Raw genomic sequence first — 18,993 nt, forward strand, 5'->3', positions numbered from 1 at the left:
TTCTTGAACCTCCCTCCCACCCCACCTCCCATCCAACCCCTCTCGGTTGTCACAGAGCACCAGTTGAGCTCACTGTGTTACAGCAGCTTCCTCCTAGCTATATGTTTTATACATGATAATATATCATATTAGATATTTTGAAGACTTAAGTTTTATGGTTACATTCATAATTTCCTGACAACACTCTGGATTTGGTCTTTGCCCAGGAGCCATTTCTTAATTGTAGCATCATTTGCCTTTTGATAAGTCTAAAAGTGACAGAATTTTATTTTCAAACCTGTTAAAAGTCCTAGTTGATATTTCACAGTCAGTTTTGAGTATATCTCTTTCCGCTTAGCTTTCATTATAGGGAGCAAAAGAAGTCAGTCAAGACCAGTCTGCCTGGAAATCGTGTCTGGATGGTCCAGTTCAATAGGTGCATCTTTTATTTTCCATATGCCCCAGGCAACAGCATTGCTAAACTTTCTGCCTCAAGAGTCAGGTCTTTCTTCCTGCTTCCAACAGGTTTCTCTCTGCTTTTCTTTAGGACCCCTTGGGGGCTCTAAGGGCTTCCCGGTGGTGCTAATGGTAAAGAAACCATCTGCCAACACAAGAGACTTAAGAGAGGCGGGTTCGATCCTTGGGTCAGGAAGATCCCCTGGAGGAGGGCATGGCAGCCCACTCCAGTGTTCTTTCCTGGAGAGTCCCATGCGCAGAGGAGCCTGGCGGGCTGCAGTCCATGGGGTCACAGAGGCGAACACAACTGAGCGACTTCACACGCACTCATGCGTGGGGGCCCTAAGGCTTCCACTAACACTTTTCTTAAGGTCCTTCCTGCTACCTCATCATCAAAACACACAATGGAGAGTGACAGGAGCAGGCCAGATCAGGGAGGGCCTTACAGATCATCACAGGGACTTTGGATTTTAATTTGAGTAAGAAGGGAAACAACTGGAGGATGTAGAGGAGAGTAAACTGATCTGATCTGCATTTTTAAAGCATTTCTCTAAATGCTGAGGTAGAACCTGCGGTACCATTAAAGGAGTTGTTTAAGAAATGCCCGTGAATGGTGATGACTGCTTGGCTCTGGGAGTGGTAAGAATTTGTCAGATTCTATTTGTATTTTAATATAAGCCAGCAGTATTTGCAGATTGATAGAAGAGATAGACAGTAAAGAGGCTTTGACTGGAACCAGTGGAAGCGTTTTGTATCATTTACTGAGATGGGAAAGACTACAGGAGAACAGGTTTTTCTGGAAAGGAGTAGAATCATCATTTCCTCTTTGAACATGTAAAGTTGAAAGATTCTAATAGGCATCTAAGTAGGAAGTTAGTTGGCTTCAGGGGGCAATTCTGGTCTGGCTATGCATTTGAGAGGTGTCATGTATCAGTTCAGTTCAGTTCAGTCGCTCAGTTGTGTCCGACTCTTTGCGACCCCATGAATCGCAGCACTCCAGGCCTCCCTGTCCACCACCAGCTCCCGGAGTTCACTCAGACTCGCGTCCATCGAGTCAGTGATGCCATCCAGTCATCTCATCCTCTGGCGTCCCCTTCTCCTCCTGCCCCCAATCCCTCCCAGCATCAGAGTCTTTTCCAATTAGTCAACTCTTCACATGAGGTGGCCAAACTACTGGAGTTTCAGCTTTAGCATCATTCCTTCCAAAGAACACCCAGGGCTGATCTCCTTCAGAATGGACTGGTTGGATCTCCTTGCAGTCCAAGGGACTCTCAAGAGTCTTCTCCAACACCACAGTTCAGACGCATCAATTCTTTGGCGCTCAGCCTTCTTCACAGTCCAACTCTCACACCCATACACGACCACTGGAAAAACCATAGCCTTGACTAGAAGGACCTTTGTTGGCAAAGTAATGTCTCTGCTTTTCAATATGCTACCTAGGTTGGTCATAACTTTTCTTCCAAGGAGTAAGCGTCTTTTAATTTCATGGCTGCAGTCACCATCTACAGTGATTTTGGAGCCCCCCAAAATAAAGTCTGACACTGTTTCCACTGTTTCCCCATCTATTTGCCATGAAGTGATGGGACCAGATGCCATGATCTTCATTTTCTGAATGTTGAGCTTTAAGCCAGCTTTTTCACTCTCCACTTTCACTTTCATCAAGAGGCTCTTTAGCTCTTCTTCACTTTCTGCCATAAGGGTGGTGTTACCTGTATATCTGAGATTATTGATATTTCTCCCAGCAATCTTGATTCCAGCTTGTGCTTCATCCAGTCCAGCGTTCTCATGATGTACTCTGCATAGAAGTTAAATAAGCAGGGTGACAATATACAGCCTTGACGTACTCCTTTTCCTATTTGGAACCAGTCTGTTGTTCCATGTTCAGTTCTAACTGTTGCTTCTTGACCTGCATACAGGTTTCTTAAGACGCAGGTCAGGTGGTCTGGCATTCCCATCTCTTTCAGAATTTTCCACATTTACAACCAGGCTCCTGGCTTTAAATGTAAGGTGTGAGCCCAGGGCAATCCAGCCTTTCCTGGTTAAGGAGAGAGTGAGCACCCGATAGAGGAGACTGTGAAGCTGTGGTCAGTGAAGTAGCAAGAAAGGCTGGAGGGAGAGATCGCATGACAAAGCTATTTCAAGACAGTGGGTGATGACTCGCTCCTGTCATTAGGGTTAACAATTGCTGTTGGTACTAGAGTGGGCTCTCAAGAGACCGTGGGAAGCTCAGCCCTTGAATGAGTAGTTATGATCAAATTTGGGAAAAATAAATAATCCTGGAGAACAATTCACGTAGTAGATTTATTCCACCTGAGTGAAGGCATAGTCATAGATTGGAGATGGAATGTATTTTGGATACAGGCATGTTTAAGTTTGAATCTCTACTTCCTAGTTGACCCATTGTGGAACTGTAGGCCAGTACTCTATCTCTACTTATAAAATGGGGATACAAGTACTTTTCTTACAAGGTTGTCAAAAGGTTAACATGAAAAAATAATAGGCACAACATCTAGTACAGTGCTTGGCACATAGTAGGTATGCAGGTCATGTAAAATACCGTTGGTTTCATTTTTCTTTTTTTCAAATTGCAAATTAAAGTTTTCCATGTCCTTAAGGTGCTGGACCCAGCATCAGGAAACTTTAATGATTCCCTAACTCATTTACAATATGATGTTGAACACATCACTAGGCCTTTCAGAGACTGACATACCCCATTTGTAAGTAGGGAGTCATAATCCAAGCTCCACACTTTTTTTTCCTCTAAGTCTTCACTAATCTGAGTCTACTCTCCAAATTACCCACCTAGCCTACATGAAATTCCCAACACTTCCCTTAAGTCCATATGGCATTTTATAATTTGAGAAATGATTTCACATTTGTCCGCTCATAACAAGCCCTATCAACTAATTCATCTGCCCAGTACCCTGATGTGAGGAAAAATCAAACTTCTGTTCTACTTGAACCTTTTCAGTTGAACAAGTTAAATGGCACAATAAATCCAGAAATGGGCTTGGATAGTTCCAGACATATGGAAAGGTCAATAAATGTAAGCTGCAGATGTTAAAGGGGCTTGCCAGGTGGTGCAGTGGCACAGAATCCACCTGCCAGTGCAGGAGATGCAAGAGGTGTGAGTTTGATTCCTGGGTCGGGAAGATCCCCTAGAGGAGGAAGTGGCAACCCACTCCAGTATTCTTGCCTGGAAAATTCCATGGGCAGAGGAGCCTGGCGGGCTACAGTCCATAGGGTTGCAAAGAATTGGACACAACTGAGTGAGTGAGCACACACACAGTTGTTAAATCTCAAAGTAAATTCTAAGGTGTATTTGTTAATGGTCCATGTCTTATGTCTCCTAAATTGCATCTCTGCAAATCCCAAAGTAGATAGGACATTGCTGGGTATAGAGGGGATGCGTCCAGCAAATCACAACCAACTAAGTGGCAGTGGGGGTGGAGGGGGGCAGCGATGTGGTGAGAGGGAGCAGAATATAGAACTCCCCTCGCCCATCAGAGATTTGTTTTGAAGTACGGAAGTAAAATGGGCAGATATGGGCTCAAAAGGGTGTGTGTGTTTCAGTATGGGAGAAATAAAAGCATGTATTCGGCCAGGAATGATTCTGTGGAAAGGGAAGCTTTGATGGTGCAGGGAAGAGAGCACAGAATTGCTGGGACCATATTCCTGAAAAGATGGGAAGGGATGGGCTTCAGTGAACATGGCCATTCCTCCACAGCAATAGGAGAGGAGACAGGACCAGCACAGATGCAGACAGGCTGGCAGATGTTGTGAGAAGGCGTACGTGTTCTCACCTGATGGCTTCAGTTTTCTCAGTGAGATAAGAAGGATCATCAGCTGAGAGTGAGAAAGGGCGAAGTGAAAGTATGGAGGCATTATGTAGGCAAGTGAAAGAATCATATGTAGTAGGACTCTGGGTGGGGTCAGTGGTTCTTAATAATGACTTTAGAGTGAGCCCATCTATGGTTGTGCAGTCTGAGTCTTCAGTCACAGTTAGCCTCTCAGGTGCTGGCATGGAGAAGTTGGAGAGTTGGCAGGTGTTTGTTTTTTTTCCAGTGGATATATGGAGGGAAGATTGTGCAGGGGAATTGAGAACAATTGTGAGTGAACAAAGAATGAATCACGAGCAAAGTGAGGACGTGCATCGAAACAGGGAGGAAGGATGGTGCAAAGGTAGTAGGGAGTCTCAGTTGTATCCTGGTGGAGTCAGAATATGAGGGAGCGAGCTGGGAAAAAAGAATTTGGGTAGTCAAGCGTATGAATCTTGAAATTGAAGTTTTGCGTTCCTATTCAGACAGTATTCTTGAAGAGTGGCTTGGTTCGAACCTAAAATAAAAGGAAGTTCATTTCCTTGGATCTATTATTCTGTATTTTGGGGCAAGTTGTTTAATCAGTTTCCTCATTTGTCAGAGGGTAATTTTTATAGTTTCTAATTCGTAATTAGAAGGACTAAATAAGTGAACATGTAAAGTCTTCAGTAGTGCCTGGCACATGGTGAGCATTTAGTAGGTGTTAGCCGATACTGTTGTTAGTTCTCTAAGCCTTAGTTGGTGCCAGGGTCTGTGGGAAAGAACTGGGGAATTGTTCCTGGGGCCAGTGACACTTCTTGAGTAGTCAGATGGTGCAATAGAATCCACTTTTGTTGAAAAATAAGGCCTAGTTACACGCCGGCCCATCCCACCCCCCATCCCCTCATGATGGCTTAATGACAACCCCTGGTTTCTGTCCCTGCTATGAGTAGCTTTGTAATGGTGGTTTTACCTGAGGTTCCAAGGCTTCTGTGATTGATACCAAGGAGCAAATTAAGATCACATCCTGTGAATGTTGCTTAGAGGGCCTGAGATGTGTCTGTATAGGGACATTGGGAAATGGGCATGGAAAAAGTGAAACAGGCATTCTCGCAGCTCTGGATTTCTGGGATTGTATGTGCAAATTATGTCAAGTCCTGGAACTCCCCAGGAATGACTTGCAGTATCATTTTTTTAGATCTTTTTGTCTCCATTGTCACTTATAGATTGCCAACTCTTCATACTTCCTTAGATCAATAAGTTATTTTGTTGTATTGATACAGACTGTGCGCTTTAAAGCCTTTTTTGGATCTACAGGAAACATTATTAAATACCATTGTGGTATTCTTAAATTCTCCAAAGAAGAGTCAGTATTATACTCAGTGTGAAATAAGATGTAGCAAAGCTCTTTTTACTCCATGCTGTCCATGCATTATCTAAAATGTTTTAGGCTTTATTCTACTATTAGAGCTCTGCTGCTGCTGCTGCTAAGTCGCTTCAGTTGTGTCTGACTCTGTGCGACCCCATAGACGGCCGCCCACCAGGCTCCCCCGTCCCTGGGATTCTCTAGGCAAGAACACTGGAGTGGGTTGCCATTTCCTTCTCCAAACATTAGAGCTCTAGGAGACTCCAAAAGAACAGTTGTCAAATGAAAGGTTGGATCCCGAGTTTAATATAGATCTTTTGAAGGTTTGGATATTGATTTGCTGGACAGTGTTAGAGTTTAAAAATACAATTCAGAGACTGTTGCATAGGAAATTGATGAAATTGTGACATGATCAGCCAAGGTGGGTGAAAACGTGCTCGGGGCATTTAGCCAAGACTGTGAGAGTAGGAAGGACCTTGAACCCATCTGTCATTTTTCTTTGAGTTGCATAAATGCTGTTATTAAGATCGACAGGACTGAAGAGGTAAGTCCCTCTAACTATTGGAGTCTTACACCCTGGCAAAGAGTCATTGACTAGGAGCGCTTGTCATCTTAACTCTTAGTGATTGGACTTTGGGATTATACAGAGGAGCCTGGCGGGCTCCAGTCCATGGGGTCACAAAGAGTCGGACACAACTGGCCGACTAAGCACAGCACAGCACAGCACATTGAGATTGTAGTCTGTTAATGTGCTCTTGTGTTAGGAAGCCCGCTGTAGAAATCAGGATGAGAGAGCAGGGTCTGTTTTGGTTAACTGTCACTTGATCTTCCTGCTGAATAGGATCCAGTCCAGCTTATGAGGATATACAGAACTATTGGATATGTTTGAAATAAGTGAGCAAGAGGAGGTGGGGGAAGGTAAGGGGTAGAGTGATCGATGGATTTTCTTAGAGAGTGAGCTGCCTGCATGTTGAGAGAGAATGAGAGAGATGGGGCAGTCTCTCCTCTTGACTGTCTAGGTAGCAAGTACGGCTCAGGAAAGCTGTTCTGTAGCCCAGCACTGCAGTGGACCCTGCTCGGCCCTCTATTCCTCTTTTTTCCCCCACTCAGCACAGACAGAAAGACTGAATGGGCCACTTTTTTTTTCTTTCTTTCTGGAAGTGCTTTAGAAACACATTTCTTTTTTCAAGAAAATGTTTATTTATTTATTTGCTGGTGCCGGGTCTTAGTTGCGGTATGCGGGATCTAGCTCCCTGACTGAGGGTTGAACCTAGGGCCCCTGCGTTGGGAACATGCAGTCTCAGCCACTGGACCACCAGGTAAGTCTCAGGCACATTAATTTCTCAGCTGCATCGTTATAAGCTGTCAGACGGCACTGACCTCAGTAAGTCCTCTGCTGTGAAGGACTTGTAGACCCATCAGCTTTAAGAGCAGTTGAGCTGTTAGATAGCACTTTTATAAAAACTTAGGGCTCGGTCTCCCTTTCTGTATTTTGGAGAAGTGTTTTATTTGTGAGCATACTGTTCAAAGATTTTCTCTTCAGTGATGCCTGTCTGTGCTTACCTTGAAGAGCTCCTTTTCTTTTTACGTTTGTCTTACATGTATTCATCTTGTACAGGTGATAGTCTCACCGCATTATACCTTATCAGTGATTCTGTCTGTGTGTCTGCTAGGCTGTGAGTGTCTCACGGTTAGGGAAAGTTCTCGGTCATTTGTGTTTTACTGCAGTCCTCAGGGCAAGATTTGACATGCTGTGTAGAGAATATATGTAGTGGGAATGCCATAAATGTTGAGTGAATAAATGTTATCCCAATTTTAGAGCCTACATCCATTCTGGATATAGGTGAATATTTGAACTTAAACCCTGAAGCTAAAACGGGAGTGCTGTGTTATTAGCAAATTTTGTGCCCTTTTTTCCACTGGTTATGGAGCAGCTGCCTGCTGTGTTTCACGGTGATCACACACCTGCTGCATTTGATCTCTTGTTGATAATGGGTAATGACAAGTGCCATTGGTTCCAAGGTCGTTTCTTTACCTTGGTTGAACGTAAGTGGGTTTCACATTGTAAGATGCTGGCTGTGGGGACTGGTGGCTCATGTTTATTATGTGTATTCTGGGGCATTTATCACTGTCTGACTTCTGTAATTCCAGTTTCTCTTTGGATCAAGTGCCACCTGTGTGCGTATGGGTGTATACCGAGGAAATTTAATGGCAGTGGGCAGCCTTTGGCTGAGTCTTGAGTCTTCCCTTTTTTGTTGCAAAATTGTAATTTCTAAGTCCTTGTAGACCCTTCATTATGCTTTTTCGCCTCACAAGGAAAGATTATTTTAAAAGTGTACAGATTACCATTAATTTGGAAAATTTTAATAGGTTAACCAGTTTTTCCTGTTACATTTAGCTTAGTCTCCTTCCTGTTTTCTTTCTTTAGCTTTTTAGTGCCTGAAAGTCATTCTAGAGGAAAGAACAAACTAAGAAACAAAGGTGGTTTGAGGAGTAAGTTTGTGAAATTTGTTTTTGGGGGATGATGTTAGAAGGACAGATTAAGAGACTTTTTTTGCAATTTCTTTTTACTAGTTCCGAGATGAGATTAGACAGAGTAGTAACACCACAGGCCTCTGCCCTCCCTCCTTTTTGCCCGAAGCACTTAGTACAGTCTCAGTCAGTCTCTCAGTCTTGTCCGACTCTTGGCGACTCCATGGGCTGCAGCACACCAGGCCTCCCTGTCCATCACCAACTCCCAGAGCTTACCCAAACTCAGGTCCACCGAGTTGGTGATGCCATCCAACCATCTCATCCTCTGTCCTCCCCTTCTCCTCCTGCCTTCAATCTTTCCCAGCATCAGGGTCTTTTCAAATGAGTCAGTTCCTCACATGAGGTGGCCAAAGTATTGGAGTTTCAGCTTCAACATCAGTCCTTCCAAAGAATATTCAGGACTGATTTCCTTTAAGATGGACTGGTTTGATCTCCTAGCAGTCCAAGGGACTCTCAAGAGTCTTCTCCAACACCACAGTTCAAAAGCTTCAGTTCTTCAGCACTCAGCTTTCTTTATAGTCCAACTCTCACATCCATACATGACTACTGGAAAAACCATAGCTTTGACTAGATGGAACTTTGTTGGCAAAGTGATGTCTCTGCTTGTTAGTATGCTGTCTAGGTTAGTCATAGGTTTTCTTCCAAGGAGCAAGCATCTTTTAATTTCGTGGCTGCAGTCACCATCTGCAGTGATTTTGAAGCCCCCCAAAATATAACCTGTCACTGTTTCCATTGTTTCCCCATCTATATGCCATGAAGTGATGGGACCAGATGCCATGATCTTAGTTTTCTGAATGTTGAGTTTTAAGCCAACTTTTTCACTCTCTTCTTTCACTTTTATCAAGAGGCTCTTTAGTTCTTCCTGCCATAAGGGTGGTGTCATCTGCATATCTGAGGTTATTGATATTTCTCCTGGCAATCTTGATTCCAGCGTGTGCTTCATCCAGCCAGACATTTTGCATGATGTACTCTGCATATAAGTTAAATAGGTAGGGTGACGTACTCCTTTTCCAATTTGGAGCCAGCCTGTTGTTCCATGTGCAGTTCTACCTGCTGCTTCCTGGCCTGCATACAGGTTTCTCAGGAGGCAGGTCAGGTGGTCTGGTGTTCCCGCCTCTTGAAGAGTTTCCCACAGTGTGTCGTCATCCACACAGTCAAAGGCTTTGGCACAGCCAATAAAGACGAAGTAGATGTTTCTCTGGAACTCTCTTGCTTTTTGGATGATCCAACGGATATTGGCAGTTTGATCTCTGCCTTGGCTAGACGGACCTTTGTCAGTGAAGTGTAAGGCCTAAAATTAAGGCCTAGTATTATGTATGCCTTGACATCTGGAGAAAACTGGGAAAGCCTCTCATGGCCCAGTTCCTAAGTCTCCTTCGGAAAGTGCCCCTGTGGGTAGGGTCTCCTTGCCAGATAGCCCTCTGGAACCCCAGCCAGCTGATACACTGGATTTTGTCCTGCGAAACCTGGAGCAAGGATACCTCTACAGGCCTTGGGGAGAGTAAACGGGTGGTGGTGTAAATTGTTCGTGATAACTTGTTATGGCAGTGATAGGAACCTGATGCAGGTATTTATGGTTGAGTGTGTTTTCCTCTGTTTTATCTTACTTGAAAAATCCAGGGAGAGTCTAACCTTTTTGTTAACATGGTTTGCAAGAAACAATCCACCCACCTAACGTTTCCATTTTGTAGGAAGCAGCCCTGGCTTTATCTAGGGGAGAAGGCCTGCTCTGTGTCTAACACACAGCTGAGCATTTGGATTGATTTTTACTCTATTTTAGTGAATCAGTGTTTCCTGAGAACCATTTATTTTTTAATACCAAAGCCACATCTTTAGTCATTGTGAATTCCAAAAGCGATTCACTGATTATTACCTCTTCTTCAAACACCGTAAGTTAAAAGTAAGTTTTTCTAGACTTTCAAAAATTAAGACATGATAAGAGTGGGATGATGGACATTGTGTTATAAGTTGCTGCTGCTGCTGCTGCTGCTAAGTCGCTTCAGTCGTGTCCGACTCTGTGTGACCCCGCAGACGGCAGCCCACCAGGCTCCCCCGTCCCTGGGATTCTCTAGGCAAGAACCCTGGAGTGGGTTGCCATTTCCTTCTCCAATGCATGAAAGTGAAAAGTGAAAGGGAAGTCGCTCAGTCATGTCTGACTGGTAGCGACCCCATGGACTGCAGCCTACCAGGCTCCTCCGTCCATGGGATTCTCCAGGCAAGAGTACTGGAGTGGGGTGCCATTGCCTTCTGCGGTTATAAGTTGCTACCCATTTATATTGATGTGTCTGTGTGTTATTCGCTCACTCATGTCCGACTCTTTGCAACCCCACTGACTGTAGCCCGCCAGGCTCTTCTGTCCATGGGATTCTCCAGGCAAGAATACTGGAGTGGGTTGCCATTTTCTTCTCCACGGGATCTTCCCGACCCAGGGATTGAACCCAGGTTTCCTTCACTGCAGGCAAATCCTTTACCATCTGAGCCACCAGGGAAGCATATATATTTGTCAAATATATAAGATGAGGCAGAAGGCTTCTTTTTCTTTCAGTGATTTTATTTCTCAAAGGTGATGGGTAATCAAATATGTTTATATTGGTTATCTTTTGAAAAAGTAAGAAAATTTGAAACAGCTCTGTGAGTGGCAAATAGTGAGGATTATGTATACATGAATAGAGTTAAGTATTGTGATAAAATCTGTAATAAAATGATTATGATACTCATTTAGGATGAGTGATTTTTATTATATGTAAATAGGAATAAAAGGTAAGGGGATTATATAAAATATTATAATAACTATTTATAATTACTGGTACTGTTACACAGCAGAGTGAGCATTTCTGCCCTTGGTGAAGCGGCAGGAAAAGGGGTGCTGGGCCAAAAGGTTCTCTGAGGCTCCTTTTGTGGTTTGTTATTCCTGACCCAGGGTGATTAAGAGAGAGTGAATGTTTTCATTGTGAATGTTTTGCCTGGACAGACACAAGAGTGCTAGGAATACAGTGGTTCAGGTTGGACTAGCTCCTGCCTCCATGCTATGAGAGTTTCCCCTTCTTCATCCAGTAACAGGGTAAAATGGAAACCGTGGAAACTGGTTAGCTTGGCCCTTGGAACCGCCAACATTGGCAAGAAGAGTGGGGTGAAGTTTCCACCTTGCCCGCTCCCCTGACTTAACAGGCACTGGGATCCCTTTGACTGTGTGCTTCTGTGGGAACTCGGGGCGCTTCCACCCGCTTTGTCCTTGCTCCTCCTCTGCTCTTCCTCCAGATGAGGCAGAAAGCTTGTTTCTTTTCCTTTCAGTGATTTTATTTCACAAAGATGAGATTTAAAGGAAGGCCTCTCGACAGGGCCCCAGATTCTCCCATTACTGTCTAAAATTCTGTCCTCTGAAGATTAATTTGAATTGATAAGCAAGTATCTTAAGACTGGCTAATGATACTTATTAAGAATGACCATCACACCTTAATGCTAATCATCGCTAGCACGTGTGGCATACTCAGTGTGAGCCAGGGGCTACTATAAAGCCTCTGCAGGGCGTAATTGACTTCATCCTCCCAGCGAGCCTATGCAGAAGGTTCAGAGAGAGACGCCCAGCGCTTGTGTGTGTGCTGAGTCTTCCGTCCTGTCCAGCTGTCTGCAACCCTGTGGACTGTAGCCCACTAGTCTCCTCTGCCCATGGGATTCTCCAGGCAAGAAGACTGAAGTGGGTTGCCATGCTCTCCTCCAGGGGATCTTCCCAACCCAGGGATCAGACCCATGTCTCTTGAATTGGCAGGCAGGCTCTTTACCCCTGGGCTTCCCCGATAGCTCAGTTGGTAAAGAATCCACCTGCAGTGCAGGAGATCCCAGATCAATTCCTGGGTCGGGAAGATCCTCTGGAGAAAGGATAGGCTACCCACTCCAGTACTCAGACTTCCCTGTGGCTCAGCTGGTAAAGAATCCACCTGCAATGCGGGAGACCTGGGTTTGATCCCTGGATTGGGAAGATTCCCCGGAGAAGGGAAAGGCTCCTTACTCTAGTGTTGTGGCCTGGAGAATTCCGTGGACTGTATAGTCCATGGGGTCACAAAGAGTCGAACATGACTGAGTGACTGTCACAATTCTTTACCACTAGTGCCACCTGGGAAGCCCCAAGATGTCCAGTAACTGGTTCCAAGTTATATGGTGATGAATGAGGGGAGAGGATGGAATCCAGATAGGTGTGCTCTGGGACTTGAACCCTCACTCCCTGAACTGGGCCTCTTCTCCTAGATATGATTTGATTAGATTGCTTTCTTCCTTACACCTGGCAGAGATGCTTGTCAGGGATGGGACTGGAAATGAACAGAGAAAATTTTACGGAGAGACGTGTCTGTAGGGGAGTTGCTGTGGGGATGCTGGAAAGAGATTTGGATGGCATTCTCTGCAGCCAAAGACTGTAAGAAACTCACTCATCATCATCTTGATGTTGCTGATCTTATAACCAACATGAGAATTCAACCAAGAACCCAGCATGTACTGTTTCTTTTCTCTCCCAACACTGATGTCATTTCTCTTTTAATGTTCTAGCAGCAGAAAATTCTTATGTATCTTTGTGTGTATATATCATAAATCAAATGTTTTATTTAATATTTAAATGTAATTAAAAAATAACACTTTGCAAATATTCTTGAAGAGAAGGCCAATGAAATGCAACTAATTTCTGCAATTACTCTTTTCTTCCTCACACCAGTATTGGCTGGATCCTGCGAAAACCCTGTCTGAACACAAAGAACTGATCAACAGTAGGTATTTGATTTTAATTTTGTTGAAATTTGAAAATGATGTAATGTCCATGATTAGATGAGTGCAGAAATAGGCTGTAAGACCACAGGTGTAAATATTAGCACTTGAGTGCCAGAGTATGGAATGGGTGTTTATACATTGCTCAGTCTCTCGAGACTCTGATTAGATTGTGTGGATAGGGACTCTGAGGAGATGTGAGTGTTGAATTTTGCTTTCAGGGGCACCTGGCCTGGACTTCTGTCTGTGATTTTTCCATTGCTTTTGAAATTTCACCTTCAGACAGAAAAAGCAGAGAGGCACTGATTTGAAAAGCAAGTGGGCACTGGATATGTTAAAGTGCTTGAGTTTCTTGGGTTAAAGCGTGGTATTGCCGTTTACATTGTTCGCTCGGTCAGTGATTAAGGAGTGCCCTCATAACCTGAAAGATTGCTCTGAATTCATAAAGGATCCATCTATTTTGGTTTTGACTTTATCAATATGAGTCTACTAATTGACTCAGAAGTCTAATTAATGTTATAGTCATTAATTTTCATAACAAATTTTTATTTATAAATGTACTCCTGCCACGTACTTGCAGCCCTTAAGTGTGTAGAAGAGTAGTTATTTTTAAATCATCTTTATTATTAAAATTATTAGTAAAATGTACAACATAAGATGTACCATGTTAACCATTTTGGAGTGTACAGTTCAGCAGCATTAAATACACTCATATTGGTTTGTAGCCATCACCGGTAACCATCTCTGAAACTCTTTTGTCGTCCCAAACTGAAACCGTATCATTAAACTATTTTGCTGAATTATTGCTGATAAGACCTAGAGGATTCTTCTGGTCTTCCTTACCCCATTCTGAGTCTGTACTTTTCCTGTGTATTGATTCATTCCTTGGGGTAAAATGGGTCACATGGTGCTCTATGGACCCCACGGGCAGGAACAGAGCTGTGCCTCAGGAAGGAATTGGGAACTAAGAGCTGCAAAATTGTCAGGAACTCAGCACATACCATTTCTCTGAACATGAGCATCATTTTTGTTTCTCTCTGTGGTCTGGCTCTTTTTGCCCCTCCATGTCTGTGCTGGAAACCTCCACAGTTTCCAAGTTATAGCTCTAACCACAAGCAGAGGCGAACTGGCTGTCTCTGAATTGCAACTCCAAACTCTTGGGAGGGTGTTTGGCCAGTTTGCATTAGTAGCTCACTTCACTCCACTCAGCTGTGTCTAGGCTTTTCCAAGGTCGGTACAAACACAGTTGGTAGGGGGCCAGCATTCTGGATGAGAATGGGCAACAGGTTTCAGAGATGGGGCTGGTGGCCTATGAAATGAGAAAGCACCCTCAAAATATATACCTTAGACATCAAGTTCTGCCTCTTCAGCCTACTCAAGAGAAAGTCCTAATCAGAAAGGGTTTGCGACCTGCCATGGATGAGAAGCTGTGGTATTGGAGGGATGACCAAAGCCCTGACCATCTGACTTCTCATTCCACGTGCTTCCTGAGTGAGCAAACTGCCCACTGAAGCTGAGAGGAAGCAGGAGGTTCATGTGATTAGATGTGAATGCAGATAACTTCCATGAGGTATCCTGATATGAATGGTAGATGCTCCAGTTTAACAAGTCTCATCCCTCAGGATCTAGAAATCTGCACTTTCCCAAAAGATTCAGGTAGAATAATAAATACAGTAAATTCTTGTCCATTTCAGCCACTTACTTAAAAAATACTAGTTCAATAATTAGAAAAATTTTAATATTTTAAAGCAGATTTCTATGCAAATGTGGAGAAAAATGTAAATTATTTTAAAGTATATTATTCAAGTGTTCCTTTAAAAGCATTTGAAGTATCTATTTCTTTACATGGTATAAAATATTGTGTTTAATATCTATAATCTGTAACGCAGTTACAATTTTTAACTGCATTTCTTAATGCAGTTATAACTTTCTCATCTTAAGTAAATGCCATCCTGTCAAAAATTTGATGTACAGGAAGAATGAAACACTGATATTACAATTGAATGGAGAAGGAAATGGCAACCCACTCCAGTATTCTTGCCTGGGGAGTCCCATGGACAGAGGAGCAGCCCTGGACACGACTGAAGCGACTTAGCAGCAGCACAGCAAGTGAAGAATGCATAATTTATTATTTTATAAGATAGTTTGAAAATTAATGAAGGAGAATGCCTCTCACATCTCCAGCAGATAAGTCAGAAGGAATATCTGTAAAAATGACAGAATATTTTCTAGTCACTGTAATTCTCATTGGTAAATTTTGATTTAGATATCCTGAGCTAAGTTCAGTTCAGTCGCTCAGTTGTGTCCCACTCTTTGCGACCCCATGAATCGCAGCACGCCAGGCCTCCCTGTCCATCACCAACTTCCGGAGTCCACTCAGATTCACGTCCATCGAGTCAGTGATGCCATCCAGCCATCTCATCCTCGGTCGTCCCCTTCTCCTCCTGCCCCCAATCCCTCCCAGCATCAGAGTCTTTTCCAGTGAGTCAACTCTTCGCATGAGGTGGCCAAAGTACTGGAGTTTCAGCTTTAGCATCATTCCTTCCAAAGAAATCCCACGGTTGATCTCCTTCAGAATGGACTGGTTGGATCTCCTTGCAGTTCAAGGGACTCTCAAGAGTCTTCTCCAACACCACAGTTCAAACGCATCAATTCTTTGGCGCTCAGCTTTCTTCACAGTCCAACTCTCACATCCATACATGACCACAGGAAAAACCGTAGCCTTGACTAGACGGACCTTAGTCAGCAAAGTAATGTCTCTGCTTTTGAATATGCTATCTAAGTTGCTCATAACTTTCCTTCCAAGGAGTAAGCGTCTTTTAATTTCATGGCTGCAGTCACCATCTGCAGTGATTCTGGAGCCCCCCAAAATAAAGTCTGACACTGTTTCCACTGTTTCCCCATCTATTTCCCATGAAGTGATGGGACTGGATGCCATGATCTTCGTTTTCTGAATGTTGAGCTTTAAACCAACTTTTTCACTCTCCTCTTTCACTTTCATCAAGAGGCTTTTTAGTTCCTCTTCACTTTTTGCCATAAGGGTGGTGTCATCTGCATATCTGAGGTTATTGATATTTCTCCCGGCAATCTTGATTCCAGCTTGTGCTTCTTCCAGCCCAGCATTTCTCATGATGTACTCTGCATAGAAGTTAAATAAGCAGGGTGACAATATACAGCCTTGACATACTCCTTTTCCTATTTGGAACCAGTCTGTTGTTCCATGTCCAGTTCTAACTGTTGCTTCCTGACCTGCATACAGATTTCTCAAGAAGCAGGTTAGGTGGTCTGGTATTCCCATCTCTTGAAGAATTTTCCACAGTTTATTGTGATCCACACAGTCAAAGGCTTTGGCATAGTCAATAAAGCAGAAGTAGATGTTTTTCTGGTACTCTCTTGCTTTTTCCATGATCCAGCGGATGTTGGCAATTTGATCTCTGGTTCCTCTGCCTTTTCTAAAACCAGCTTGAACATCAGGAAGTTCACGGTTCACGTATTGCTGAAGCCTGGCTTGGAGAATTTTGGGCATTACTTTACTAGCGTGTGAGATGAGTGCAACTGTGCAGTAGTTTGAGCATTCTTTGGCATTGCCGAGGCTATTATCATTAAAGGCCTTGAAATCAGTCTTCACAAAAGGTAGATTAGAGGATTCCCAGTTTCTGGCTTCTATTTTGCTAGAGTTAAACATTATCAACTTACTTTACATAAATGATTTCTTAAAGATAGACCTGAAAAGACATAGATCAAGATAATAATCTAGGAATTTGCTTCATTGGCACCTGATTTTTATAGTCAGCTTTAGATTAAGAAGCTGAAAAATACCTGGGCAGACATATCCTTGGTCCAGAATTTCCAGTTCTTTAGCCTTCAGTTGATGTACAAAACAGTGATGTGTGTATGAATTATTTAACCTTACTCTGAAGTGGTATGATTTTTGTCCCTGAGAGCCTGTGTGCAATAGTTGGCAGCAAGCACTAAACTCTCGGTATTAGCAAATGTGGTTCTCACTTTTGGGATCTTGGGTGAGTTGCTTTACCTCCTTGGAGCTTTTCCTGTCTTACACATGTTACCAGGTGCTTGCTGGGAATCAAATGTTAAGGAAACATTTTTGAACATTATCAGATACAATCAAATAGTAACTTGTGTATTTGGACATAAGACATTTTATATGTAAGTGGATAAAGAAGGGCTGATTTTGGCCAAAAGTCCTTAGAGAAAGTTAGTCCAAACTGAATGTTTTTAACTATATGTTTTTCAAACTTCTGCTTAACTGCTTATCACCAAACACATTTGAACTGACTAGGCTTGGCATGGCAACCTGCTCCAGCGTTCTTGCCTGGAGAGTCCCAGGGATGGGGGAGCCTGGTGGGCTGCCGTCTATGGGGTCGCACAGAGTCGGACACGACTGAAGCGACTTAGCAGCAGCAGGCTTGGTCAGTAGTGTGGAATCTGTCATGTTCTGGGGAATAAAAGCAGCTCTGGAGTCTGGACAAGGCCTTCTTCCCTTTGAACACCATGTCAGCAGCATCTGTGCTCCTCACATCCCCAGATATGTGAACCCTTGTGGCCCTGCACGCACAGGCAGACCCACCTACTTAGTAACACAGAGCTTAATTGCCACAGATTAGCGGAGGATGGACTTCCTTCTCTTCTGAATATTTAATAATCTGTGCCTCCTTGACATCTGTGTTCAAGGGTGAAGTTATCTTTGTCAGAAATAAAAACGCAATGATTAAGTAAACATAGAAATTGAACATATGGAATCAACTCTAGGGATAAATTATAACAAAATTTCTTTTAACATTTAGTTTCTCAAGAAGCTCCAGCATAAGGAGGGCCTTATACAGGAAAGCGTAGGCTAGGGGAGAGAGGTGGTAGGACCCTAGTGTTGGTTGTCTTTTGTGTGCCATAGCATATGTGTCAGAATAATAATAAATAATAATGTCACTTATATATCATAAATGTATTATGACTTTGTTACCTGTTGTTCTATGTGACTTCCTCTCCCTAGCTTTTAATTTGTAACTTTATTTACTTAGTTAAAAATGAAAATAGACTGTATGTCTGTCATATAGTATCCGAGACTGCTCAGATAAACAGTTGCATAGGACCATGTATATGTCCTGTGGTTGACTTAAATACTCTACCTGCTGCTGAGCATTTAAATTGTTTCTAGCTTTTTGCTGATTTTAGTGAGTACCTTTTGCAGTAGTTAGTGGTAGGAGTGCAGTGAATTTGGGGGTGCCTACATCTCTTGGAGATCCTGATTTCATTTCCTTTGGATAAACACCTAGTGGTGGGATTGTTGGCTTACATGGTAGCTCTCATTTTAACTTTCTAAGGAACTTCCGTACTGTTTTCCCTAATGGTTCCATTAATTTATGTCCCAGCCAACAGTGTACAGAGTTCTTCTTTCTTTACACCGTCACCAGCTCTTTTGTTTTTCTGACAATAGCCATTCTTATAGGTGTTCGTTCTTATAGGTGTGAAGTAATGTCCTAACGTGGTTTTGATTTGCATTTTCCTGATGATTCGTGATGTGGAATATCTTTTCACCTATTGAATATCTTTGGGCATTTGAACGTCTTCTTTGGAAAAATATTTATTTAGTTTTCATATTTTAATTGGGTTATTTGTCTTTTGCTATTGAGTTGTGTGACTTCCTTATATATTTTGTATTAACCCCTTATCCAGTATATGGTTTGCAAATATTTTTGATGAGTGTAATTTTTAATAGTTGTGTTATGCTACACTACTACTTTGGCAAATTTATAATGTGAAATTTAATTTTTATTTCTTATTTTAGCTGGACCTCCATATACTTTGTATTTTGGTATTAAATTCTATGCCGAAGATCCATGTAAACTTAAAGAAGAAATAACCAGGTATAGTACTGACTTTGCTTTTGATCAGTAATGTATGGCATATACAGAAGGCTTTATTTAAAACAAATTGGAGTCAAATGCTGGGAAGTCTGCATGTGTATTGTAAGCGTTTCCTGTGAGAGTTAAATTTAAACTCGCATTGGATGAGACAGTTCAGCGTCTGGTGATAGATGTGCTTGAACAATGACATGGACTGGGTGACGTGATAACAGATTCTGCATCTGCTGTG

At 42.8% G+C, this 18,993-nt stretch overlaps 1 protein-coding gene across 12 annotated transcripts in view; it reads left to right on the forward strand.

The window, feature by feature from the left end:
• The window catches only part of EPB41L4A (erythrocyte membrane protein band 4.1 like 4A), a 284,958-nt gene that overhangs the window by 137,486 nt on the left and 128,479 nt on the right, over nucleotides 1–18,993 (forward strand). For all 12 annotated transcript variants that reach the window (XM_069595261.1, XM_069595266.1, XM_069595264.1 and 9 more), the window contains exons 3-4: nucleotides 12,833–12,884; nucleotides 18,686–18,764. In XM_069595261.1, coding sequence (XP_069451362.1) covers nucleotides 12,833–12,884; nucleotides 18,686–18,764 — 131 coding nt within the window. The remainder of the gene's footprint in view (nucleotides 1–12,832; nucleotides 12,885–18,685; nucleotides 18,765–18,993) is intronic.

Source organism: Ovis canadensis, chromosome 7 (assembly GCF_042477335.2).
Source record: "Ovis canadensis isolate MfBH-ARS-UI-01 breed Bighorn chromosome 7, ARS-UI_OviCan_v2, whole genome shotgun sequence".
Taxonomy (NCBI): Eukaryota; Metazoa; Chordata; class Mammalia; order Artiodactyla; family Bovidae; genus Ovis; species Ovis canadensis.